At 37.3% G+C, this 12,522-nt stretch overlaps 1 protein-coding gene and 1 pseudogene across 1 annotated transcript; both read left to right on the forward strand.

Annotated features, from left to right (window-relative positions):
- Positions 1-1,482: 1,482 nt before the first annotated feature.
- On the forward strand, positions 1,483-5,027 carry LOC113282593 (annotated as a pseudogene).
- A 5,579-nt stretch (positions 5,028-10,606) lies between these two features.
- LOC113282583 (purine permease 3-like) lies at positions 10,607-12,003 on the forward strand. The gene is made up of 2 exons (XM_026531625.1): positions 10,607-11,429; positions 11,515-12,003. The coding sequence occupies exons 1-2, from the start codon at positions 10,653-10,655 to the stop codon at positions 11,887-11,889; spliced, it is 1,152 nt and encodes a 383-aa protein (XP_026387410.1). The 5' UTR covers positions 10,607-10,652; the 3' UTR covers positions 11,890-12,003.
- Positions 12,004-12,522: the final 519 nt, after the last annotated feature.

Here is a 12,522-nt window from a genome sequence, read left to right on the forward strand (position 1 = left end):
TTATAACCTAATTTAGCTTTCCGGAATTATGAGATGATGAAGAAATTTGGAAAATTTAACGAAATTAATTAGGGAATTCAAATTTGATGGTGGAGGAAGATGGAGGTGTTGGTTATAGTTGTTGTAGATGCTGGTGGTGGTGGTTGTAGTTATTGTGGGTGATGGTGGTAGTGGTTTTAGTTATTGTTTTTGTGGTGGTGTTTTTGAATACATTTAATGATGGTGGTGGTGGTGATTGTAATTAATGGTGTGAAGAAATATAACATCGAGATGGAGGAGAATAGAAGATGTCGACGATGATAGCAGTGGTTTCAATGGTTTTTGGAGATGGATGGGTTTCAGAAATGGCGGATAAAAGTGGAGATAATATCGAGTTTCTTTATGATGTGTAGAAGAAAGAAGAATCAGGGTATAATGGTCAGATTCAAGTTAACTTATTTTCCCGTCCATTTGACCCAGACAAAATCTTACTCGTTCATATTGACCTGGTTTTGAGTGTTTCTGGTCAAATGGCTCATTTTATGTTATAACTACTAGAAGTAGAAACCGGAGCCTAATCTTCCTAAAATATTTACATTTCCATTTCTATTTTTCTAATTCTTTCTTTAACAGAAGATCTGAAGCTCTATTTATTTTTCTCCGTGCCTTTTTAAAACTCGAAAAAGAGATAAATTTTCTGATATTTGTTTTGCTGGCTTTGCAATGTCATTTGACGTTGTTGTTCTTTCCCCATAGATGACTGATATGTAGCATCCTTTCGTGATCTGATTCTCCCCACTTTTTCCTCTTTGGCTCAATTCATATCTTGCACTAAAGTTATTGTTCCTGTTTTTCAGCTTAGCTGGTAAGGCAATTTTGAATCTTACATATACTGTGTAGTCTCATTCTGCCTAATCAAATTTCCATAGTAATTCTTGATTTCAAAATTATGAATACCATAAGCGTAGAAGAAGGAGAGTGTCTAGTTGTTCGTGATGCACTCTTATGGGCGAATGAGATGCACTTACAGAGGATTCATGTTGAAGCTGATGCTGAGGTTGTCATCAAAGCTATCACTGAAGATCTAGGCTACATATCCTGAGAGAACCGGAATTTAATAAAATGGATTAAACACTTGAGTTCTACTTTTAATTGTTATAATTTTTCTTTCATGAGGAGAAAAGATAACCAAGTTGCAGATGCAATAGCCAAAACGATCAGAGAAACGGCTATGGACATTTTGCAATTTGAGAATTTTGCTTCAGTATTCTGTGATCTTATTTCTAAAGATCAAAACTCCATCTCTTCTTAAGCAATAAAATTTTCTTTATAAATTTTTTTTTTATGAATACCATGTGGTATTTTTAGCCCGTGAATGATGGCCCGTTGGTGGTCTAAAGACTCGTGCATCTAGCCTAACTCACAGCCTTTAGCCCGTAAAAGGTGGCCCGTGGGGGTTATTATGTATTGTCAACTCAGTGGATTCAGTAAAAATGTGAACACAGAGAGTCAGAGCGAGAGGGAGAGATGGGGGATTCACCACCACAACAACCACCACCACCACCACCGACAGACTCAAACTTATTGATTCCGGACTTACCGAATGACATCTCTCTCCAGTGTGTAGCTAGAGTACCACACATCCATCATTCTAATCTATTACTAGTTTCAAAATCATGGAATTCACTTCTCCGATCCCCTCATTTCTTCAATACTCGTTTCAATCTCAATTCTACACAAACCCTTTTATTCATCAACATCCGTATTCACAATTCATCTTTCAAATGGTTTTTTTTTGTGACCCAAAAACCCCAAATCCCTTTTCTCTGTTCCTTCAATTCCAGTTCAATCAATTGGTTCAGCTTTTGCTGCACTAGGCCACAAAATCTATGTAATTGGTGGGTCTATTAATGATATTCCATCATCAAATGTTTGGGTTTTTGATTCTCGTTTTAAAAGATGGGAACTTGGTCCAAGAATGAGAGTTGCGAGGAAATTTGCAGCTGCTGAGGTTGTCAATGGGATGATTTATGTTATTGGTGGTTGTTTGGTTGATTCATGGTTTAGATCGAGCCATTGGGCTGAGGTTTTTGATCCAATTGAGGGAGAATGGGAGGTGGTGCCGAGTCCGGTTGATGTGAAGAAGAAACGGGTGCATGGGTGTGCTGTGATTGGGGATAAGGTGTATGCAATGGCGGATAGAGGTGGAGTCCTTTATGATACAAAGGAGTTATCTTGGGATGCTGTGAAAACAGGGATTAACTTAGGGTGGAGAGGGGGAGCTACAGTTGTTGATGGGATTTTGTTTTCGTATGATTATTTAGGGAAGATAAAAAATTTTGATGAGAATGTGAAATGGTGGAGGGAATTAAAGGGTTTGGGTAGTGGTTTGCATAAGTTTTTGTGTGGAGCTACGATGGCTTATGTAGGTGGAAATTTGTGTGTGGGAAAGAAACGGTAAGGGGAAGGAAATGGAGATTTCGGGTGCTGAAATTTCAATTCGGGAAGATAGTTTTGGTGGGTTATGGGGTTCTATTGTTTGGTCACAAGTGATTCTTGTAGTTCCGAATGGCTCTTCAGTTGTACATTGCTTGGCTGTTGGATTGTGATATCAGCACATAACCTGAACTGGTATGTGGTTGTTGTTGTTCCTTCATTTATTTTCCGTGTTATGTTATACATTGCTGAATTCCTAGCTTTTACTTGTGGGTATGAAACAATGAATGTATTTATAAAAATGTAATGACATGTATGTATTTGAAGTTTGCTTTGCATAAAGTTGAACCGACTTACTCTGTATTAAGTAATTGGGAGTAAACTTTGTTTCATTAGTCTTTGCAGCAGCAAGCAATGTTTGATTAGATAATGCTACAGATTCTATAATTCAATTGAATACTTGCACATTTACGCAGATAAGCGAAGCAATCGGTTTATGAGTGTGATTTAACACATCGAAAACAAACCTGGGGAACAATTGTTGCTTAATGTGCAAACCATATAGATCTTTGAAACTGTGGTATAGTGTCTTCTACGTTTACAATATCGGTGTTGTAATGATTCGTAGAACTTCCTCATAGATTCTTCACTGAGAAACATGCTTCTTCAGGGAGTTATGTGAAACTGTGCACAGTTGGGCAGGATGTGACTTGTGATCCTAGGGAATTTTCACTTGACTGAGCAACGATGGTTGGTGTTAGAGAGAGTTGGGAGGATGTCGAGTGATGTTTCTGGTAAGTGGTTAAACATCATGTTTGTGAAGTGTTTGGTCCTCTCAAATTTTAAACAGTTTAGGCAGGGGTTCCATGTAACACGAAGTCACATGCTAAACTCCCTGCGATGAGTCTACTAGGCAAGTTTAGGCTGGTTGTCCATTTAGTTTGATTAGAGAAGATAAATTTAGAAGAAAGTGAAGGAACCATCATGTTTGTGAATGGTTCTAATATGTTTGAAGCAGGTAGAGGAGTTATGATCAAGAATGTAACCAATGCTGTTCCAGTTCACCACATGATAAGCTTCAAGTTACCAGATAATACAGTTGATCAACTTAACTCAATTCAGCAGAAATTTTGGAGAAATAAAAAGTCTAACAGAGGCAAACACTACATAAGCTAGAGAAATGTAAGCAATGCTAAAGAAGAAGGGGGCCTTGGTTTCTGAGATCTTCAGTTGTTTAACAGAGCACTCCTTGCAAAATCTGCATGGAAGCTGTGTTCTGACACAACTTCTATATGTTCTGCTTCTCTTCAAGCGAAATATTTCCAAGATGGCAATTCTTTCAATGCTACAGATTATGATAACTCCACTTGGTCATGGAAAAGTATTAGTTCAGAATTTCCTTTCATCAAAACTCACAGCTGTTGGTGTGTAGGAAATGGGAAAAGATCATGATATGGCAACACAGGTGGATTCCTGAAATGGGTCTTCCCCCTTATCCTAAAGCTGGTGTTTCTCATTATCAGAATTATACTTATATTCGTGAACTTTTCTCTGCAACAAATGATGGTTGGAATTCTGGTCTAGTCTCTTCCCTTTTTGATCCACAAGTTGCAGACTTAATGCTGAAAATCTATCCATAGAAATCAAGAAGACAAGCTGGTATGGGCTCTTGAAAAAAATGGAAGGTTTACAGTCAAGTCAGCATTATAACAGATTGCTCTAGGAAAGAAATGGAAATAACTCAGTTGGTTTAAGAATGCAAAGAATATTTAAAAGGCTGTGGAAATTACCTATACTTCCAAGAACCAAGCAATTTATGTGGAAATGTCTCAAGAAAATACTACCTACAAGGGATACACTTATGGGAATCATTCAAGATAATAACTTCAGTTGTCCCCTATGCTCTTATGGATTGGAATCTGCTTCTCATATAATCCTTGACTGTCCCATTTCTAAGGCAGTCTGGTTTGCAGTAATGGGTTTGCACATTGCTCAGGGAAGCATGTTATCTGAATGGCTTTGTGGATGGTTTGATAAACTCATAGATGGACAGATTCAAGAAACTGATCTCTGCAAGATAGGAATCATAGCTTGGTGCCTATGGAATACCAGATGTGACAAGGTTTTCAAAGGCGTATCTTTTTCACCTGAGATCATAATCCAGAGATGCAGAAGAGAATTTTCCGTTTTAGATTATAAACCAGTTACAAACTATAGACTCCTTGCACCTCAGAATAGGATTAACATCCATTGGCAACCACCTTCACCTGGCTATCTTAAAATTAATTCTGATGGTTCTTTTATTTCAGAAAATAATACTGGAGGCGTAGGACTAATTTGTCGAGATTTTACAGGTGCGCATCATGGATCAAAGTGCATCAATTTAACAACTGCGACTAGTCCAGAGCAAGCGGAGTGCAAAGCTTTATGGGAGGCAATGCAATGGGCATTAGAGAAGAAGCTGGAGAAAGTGATTTTTGAGCTGGATGCAAGGCTTGTAGTGGACGCAGTTTTAAAAGACGATCTTGGTATTGATTGGAGATTACACAACTTAATTCTAGACATCAAAAACTTATTAAGTATTCATCCCTCTTGGCAATGCTCTTATGTGCCTAAAGAAAAAAAAAAAGTAGCAGATTCTCTTTCAAAGTTAGCTAGAACTCAATTTATTAGTGGTGTTTGGTCTTTAGCTCCTCCTGATGAAATTATCTATCAGATTCAAGAGGATGCAAACAATTTAAACTCTATTTAATCTTCAATTCAATCTTTTTAGTTACAAAAAAAAAAAAAAAAAAAGTGAAGGAACCATGTGATTAATCTCAGATTCACAATTGCAGACCCAGATGCACTTCATCTGACTCTGATTATTGTTTTACTAGGAGACTCAGTTTATAAATCTTTTGTGTGCATCATGCATTATGACTGCACCAGTTTGCATATATTATTCCTTTTGGGAAGTGATTCCTACAATCTGGACTTCAGTTATTTCTACGCTAGGATCTCAAGCCGAACTAGTGACTGATGCGAAATACAGGTATGTATAGAAACAGTAGAATATTGAATTACAGGCATATGTAACCCTTACATTTTAGAGTTTACCACGTCTGTACTGGTTGGAGTTCAGACATTCTGGTTTTGCAAAAGGAATCCTCTATAATGTATCCCAAGTCAATGGTGACAAGGTCAAATAGCCTCGAGCTTTCTTTTACTTTCGTTCCTTTGCATATCTAATAGCAGTAAAACATCCCTGACTGCTCCATATGTATCTAATTCTTTAAGACCTTTTTCTTTGTGAACTTGGTGCTCCATGACTTGCCACTAGGACATCCATGTTACATTCCCCTCTTCACGTTTCTGAAATATCAACCATAAGGTTCAAGCGGCGGAGGCATAACGCATGCAGCTCCACAGACCACAAGTAATACAAGAAGATTTTATTACACTTTTCTAATTCCTTCGCTGCTATTTTTGTTAATGGTCCATATTAAGTAAGTTGGTTCCAATTAAATGGGCATACGGCCTCTCTTTGGTTATCTACTTCCTTAGAGAATCCAGTAACATTAGTAAACTGAAAAAGGGCCTTTCAGTGTTAGCTTTCATGCTAGTAGAAAAATGTACGACTAGTAGGTACCGTTCATGCTCAGTTTTTGAAATTCAAAAGAACATTCTTTATAAGAAAATATTGGGTTTCCAGGGGAACTAACTGTTTGGTCCATCTTTAAAAAGGTTGCATCAGTTTGAAGATTTTCACTTAGAGATTCTTGAAGAAGGTTTTCTCTTAGAGACGGCAAATCTTTGTGCTTATTTTTATATTCTTGATTGTTTTTGGATGTTTTCCGAGCGTCCCATTCTCTTTTTTTTTTTTTTTTTTTTTTTTTCCTAAAACAAGGATATATTTTTCTTTTTCTTTTTACTCATTTTCAATTCCTGACAAAATTGAAGGTACATGATTCTACACAGACTTGCACGCTATTATCTATTTTTATTGATAGGTCCAGATGGATGATATATTATTAACAATAAAATACACAATAATACATCACCCACGACAAGTTGTAATCTAAACTTTCTATAATAAATTCATGTTTCAAAAAAAAAATAAAAAAACAAAATAATACATCACCCACGACAAGTTGTAATCTAAACTTTCTATAATAAATTCATGTTTCAAAAAAAAAATAAAAAAACAAAATAATACATCACCCAAGACTGCAACACCATCAGTTGGACGAGATCAAACAATTCTTTGACATGCCAACATCTACAACACCGCCAATATACCTAAGAGTACAATTCAAACACGGAAGAATATCCAGTCACATTTTTGAACCATTCCTTCAACGGTTAGCACGAAAGGCTCAGGGATGGATGACTAAATGTCTTACTCCAATGGGAAGGTTAGTTCTCATAAAAACTTCCTTAGTACCTACTTCCAACCACTTAATGCAAACACAACTATTTCCCACCCATATTCACAAACAGATAGATCAAACCGTTAGGAATTGTTTCTGGGGACGTGATTTTTCAGTTAGAAAACTCCACCCTTTAGGATGGTCCAAGCTAAAAAAACCATTAACAGTAGGAGGCCTCGATTTCAGGAAAAGTAGTCAACACAGTAAATCCTTATTCATGACGAGAATCTGGAATATCAACAACTAACCTAATTCCATTTGCTCCAGACTATATAATGAGAAAATTCTGCAAAATAAACCGAACTCCAGTTCCTTCTTCTTTTAGCCCACAATGGAGACAAATGACCTCCCTAATCCCTACACTACAACAATTCATATTCCATCAAATAGGAAACGGTTTAGAAAATCTTATCAAAGCAAATTGGATTCATCAGGTACAAAACCTTGATCCCATTCAATGCCACCCAATCCAATCAGTGGTAGATCTCATTGACCCTATTACCCATACATGGAATCATGATCAATTAAATCACCTACCACCAGATGCAATCCAACACATTATTAATATTCATATTCCCCAAAGCATGCCTCAGGACAAGATCCTTTGGCCTCACTCAGAATCTGGAAAATACATAACTTCCATTGGCTACAATTGTTTAATTCAACATGACAACCATCACAACCCAACTCCCCTACCACCAACCAAATTCACGTGGAAATTATCTTGTCCACCAAAAATTCAGCTTTTCTTGTGGAAAGCTATAAATGAAGGTCTGCCGACCTATTCCATTTTACACTATATCAATCTCACCAACTCCAACCAATGCCCCCGCTGCAATACCGCACCAGAAATAGCGGAACACATGCTTATTCACTGCCCACTAGCAGCAACTTCCTGCAACAACCTCTTATCTTCTCTATCAACATCACCAATCAATATATTCTCACACATCTCCATACACAACCAATCAACCATTTCTCAGATTTTACAACAAGCTAGCCATACCAAATCATTATCAACCTTCTGCTTTCTTTTCTGGATACTTTGGACATCCAAAAACGAATTAGTATTTAACCAACGTCATTCAACTCTGGATAACATTCTGGCACAGACATGGAAGCAACAACAAGAATTCGAATGGGAAAAAAAGGTAATGCCCCCAATTTTACCTGGAGATCCACCGGTTACAGCCACTACAATAAATGTCAAATCAACGACAACAATACTAGCAGGATGGAACAGACTGGAACCAGATTGGTTAAAGATCAACACTGATGGGGTCGCGAGCGGGCATCCAGGTATGGCAGGCGCAGGATTTATTTGCAGGGATTCAAATTCTCAAGTTGTGAAGGCTCTAACACAACCTCTGGGAATAACGACGGCTCTAATCGCTGAAATGTGGGCAACTCCTCTGGCTTCAAGGACGGCTACGGAGAGAGAATGACAAAACGTTATCTTCGAAACAGATACGGAAAACTTGATGCGATTTATAAAAACCGACACAGAAGCCTCATGGTATATTACGGAAATGATATCCGGAATAAAACAGAAAATGCTACAAATTCCACAATGTATAATCCAACACAATTATAGAGAAGGTAATCAAGCGACAGAGGGTTTAGCAAACTATGGTGCTGATGGAAGTCAGGCGAGAAACTTATCGACAACACTTTGGGACCAGGCAATCCCACGTTTTAACGGCCAATTTATTTCACATAACTCAATGGGTATTAGATATCCACGTGTAATTTGATTTTAGTTCTGTTCTTTGTTTTTTCATGCTCAAGAAAAAAAAAAATATATATCCAAAACAGCAAGTCTAGGTCAATATACAGCTTCAACATAGTCGAGTCATATTTTTGCAGTCAAACGTAAACATGTATTACTGACTTTCATGGAATAGTTAGAATACAAAGAGGCAGCACCCAAGCCAGTGGCAAGGTGAAGAGGACTGAAAAGGGGGTAGAGGATTAACAAAAACAAAAAAACTGTTGTTTGTGGGCAAACAAAGAATAGACTAGCAAATTAGGTGGTTTTAAAAACATGCATGAATAGACTTTTCATTAGCATGTAGCTATGCAAGTGAATGCGACTGCCTCAACTTTTTTATACCTAACTCCGTTACAGATAACTTGTGCAAATTTTTTGAAAGAAAGACGGACTTGTTTCTTGCTTGGAGCAAATTGTTCCAGGTGAACAGATACCTTTTTCTTTTGTTTAAATCTTTTTAAACTTCAAACAAGGAACCAGTTAGAAATTTAGTGCCACAGGTTCAAAAAGTAGATGGGGTTGGCTGTTTTCCACTTTGGCCAATCATAGTGGATGACCTAACAGTCACCTTAATATCATGCATAAGAGAAGACCATTAGATTGCAATTCATTTCATATCCTCATGAGTGACTCTCTCTATCTAGAGTTATAAACTGTTGGATTTTCCTAGCTTTTTGCAAAACACGCGATGCAAGGTGCATCTAAGGTTAAATTAGGATGGCACACACACTGTTTGTTATGATGCACTATATGATGCACACTTCACCTTTTACTTCTGTGCAAATGTGTCACTATATATCTTTAGTTGGTCTCATTTCAATGGCTACTTCCACACTGAACATTGAAGTCAAGCATTTTGGCTTGGCAGAACAATATTCCCCATAAGGTCAGTTTTATTCTTTGGGCATCTTTTCATAATTCTCTTTCGACTAGGGACATGTCAAGACACAGAGGAGTGGAGATAGAAAGTGATTTGTGTGTTTTTTGTAACGCCGTTAGAGAAACCGCGGATCATATGTTTTTGCATTGTCCTTTTTCGTTTGAGATATGGAACTACTTCATCAAAGCTTTCCGGATATCGTGGCCAATTCCGAAATCATTACTTGATTTGTTTGAAGCTTGGACAACGAATGTTTTGATAGGTAGAGGAAAAACAATATGGGGGATTATCAACTATGCAATTTGTTGGCGACTGTGGAAGGAAAGGAACGGGAGAGTTTTTGGAGCTAGAAAGAAAGAGGCAACTGAGATAATTGATTTAGTTAAACAATTTATAGTTGTTTGGTCTTGTGACTCCGACACTTTTAAATTTGTTTCTCCAAGTTTTATTTGGAGTAATTGGGAAGCTCTTATGTCTATGTAACTCCCTTTATATCATGTAAAGGTTTTTTCTCTCTATAATATAACGTTTTTCTTTGAAAAAAAATTTGGTTTGGCAAAGGAAACTCCATATAGTATTCCAAGTTAGTGGTCACGAAGTCAAAAAGTCTCAAAATTTCTTCTTTTTTTTCATTGCTTTGCATTGCCACGGAGTATTAGCAGTAAACACCCCTGACTGCTCCATATCAAGAGTTTTTGCTCTGTGAACTTGGTGCTCCGTGACTTTTTTTTTTGGATACATATCCATGACTTGCTAGCTAGGAAATCCAAGTTATGTTCCTTTTTGGCGCTTCTGGATTATCAATCTTAAGGTTCAAGAGGCAGACGCATAGCCTGTTTTACTCCACAAGTTATACATGAAAATTTTATCACACTTTTTCTAATTCCTGGACTGCTGTTTTCGTAAGTGGTCCAGTTATTAAGCAAGTTGGTTCCAATTAAATGGGCATATGGTTTATCTTTGTTTACAGAGAATCCAGCAATGTTGGTTCAAACTAATAAAGGGCCTGTCAGTGTTAACTTTCATGTTAATAAATGAAACTGGGGTAGTAAAAAACCTGTAAGACTAGTTGGTATGTTAATTATATAATGTACAACTTCAGCACATAATTCTGTGCAACTCTCTCTCTCTCTCTCTCTCTATCTGGTCTGATTTCTAGTTGATCATTATTTCAATGGCTACTTCAACGCCATTGAATATGGAAACACCAGGGATTCTAGGAACGACTCTAAATGGGAATTCAGAAACTCATATAGAAAAACCAACCAAAACCAAAAACTGGCTGATGATCATCATAAATTGTGCGTTTGTTACTATTGGTCTGGTAGGAGGTCCTCTCTTAATGAGGCTATACTATCTTCATGGTGGTAATCGTAAATGGCTTGCTAGTTGTATACAATCTGCTGGTTTTCCCCTTCTCATATTTCCTCTCACGTTTCTCTACATTCAATGGAAATTATCCACCGAGTCGCCATCTTTTTGGTTGGAACCAAAGCTTTTTCTGTGGAGTGCCATAATCGGGATTTTGTTTGGTCTTATTAATTTTATGTATTCGTTGGGTTTATCCTATATTCCTGTTTCAACTTCATCCCTTCTCTTGGCAACTCAACTATGCTTTGTTGCATTTTTTTCATGGTTGTTTGTGAAGCAAAAATTTACAGCATTTATCATAAATGCAGTGGTTGTGATGACACTTGGATCAGTTTTATTGGGTATCAATACTGATGGGGACAGGCCAGTTGGTGTATCAAAAGCTCAGTATTTGACAGGGTTTCTTATGACGTTGGGTGCTGCTGTCTTAGCTGGGTTAATGATGCCTCTCATTGAACTTGGTTTCAACAAAGCAGTTAGAAACCTTAATTATTCAAGTTTGTTGCAGTTCCAATTCAGTTTTTCTGCTTTTTCAACCATCTTTTGCGTCATTGGGATGCTAGTAAACAAGGATTTCCAGGTACATAAAAATACATTTGTTGTGTGAATCTTTTATCAAGCAATTCCCCATACTAATTTATGCATTTGGATGAATGATATCCCAGGTCATACCAAGAGAAGCAAATGAGTTTGAACTTGGCAAAACCATGTATTATCTCATAATGGTCTTGACAGCAATAACATGGCAGTTGTTAAATGTTGGAATAATCGGCGTAATCTCATATACGAGTGCTCTTTTTTATGGCATACTCACATCAGTCCTGGTACCATTTACAGGAGTAGCAGCCGTAATATTTTACCATGAAAGTTTCACTGGATTAAAAGGAATGGCATTGGCGTTATGTCTTTGGGGTTTCTGTTCTTACTTTTATGGAGAATACAAGATGATGTCAAAGAAGGTAATCAATAATGGAACCCCGGAGACAATTGTAAAAGACGAAAATGAACCAAACAGATTGAATGATCATGGAGAACCATAAATTGTTCGAGTAAATAATACATGGTACTGTAAAATTATTTGGTCTTTTGATAAATGATCAGAACGGGACCAATATTAGATTGTAGAATTTAATGATCTATATCGAATCGGATAACTCTCTATCAAGATATAAATTTATGTATTCTTTAGTGAGATTAATGAAAAGATGCTCAAAGATACTTATTACACATGAGAGAGAAGATTACAGAGGTTATCACGAATAATAGGAGGTGATAATCGACTGTTACAGTCGATGGAAAACAGTTCATGACAAGTAAGCTACGCACACAGACATATAAGATATGAGCAACCCATATGACAGAAAAACAATAAAATGGGCTTACGTATAAATAATAGAATGATTTTTTAGGGACCATGGTTTTTTTGAGGGGACCATGGTTTTATTAGGCCACCTTCCCTATAGTGATAAGGGGTGTCCTAAAACGTTGAAATGACTAAGCTACCCTTAATCTAATTTAATTTAAAACCAACCTAATAACCACCTATATATATAACCACACCTCATTCCACCACCACCGCCCACCAGCGCCGATTACCACCACCGCCGCCGATTACCACCACCACCACCTCCGATTATCACCACCACCAACCACCGATTACCACCACCACCTCC

The sequence above is a fragment of the Papaver somniferum genome, chromosome 1, assembly GCF_003573695.1.
Source record: "Papaver somniferum cultivar HN1 chromosome 1, ASM357369v1, whole genome shotgun sequence".
In the NCBI taxonomy this organism is placed as follows: Eukaryota; Viridiplantae; Streptophyta; class Magnoliopsida; order Ranunculales; family Papaveraceae; genus Papaver; species Papaver somniferum.

What these genes read in the sequence shown, in the direction of transcription:
- LOC113282583 (XM_026531625.1), top strand. Translation starts at nt 10,653, where the DNA reads ATGGCTACTTCAACGCCATTGAATATGGAAACACCAGGGATTCTAGGA. An exon ending in TAGTAAACAAGGATTTCCAG is followed by an intron (nt 11,430 to 11,514) that starts GTACATAAAAAT and finishes ATGATATCCCAG; the next exon opens with GTCATACCAAGAGAAGCAAA.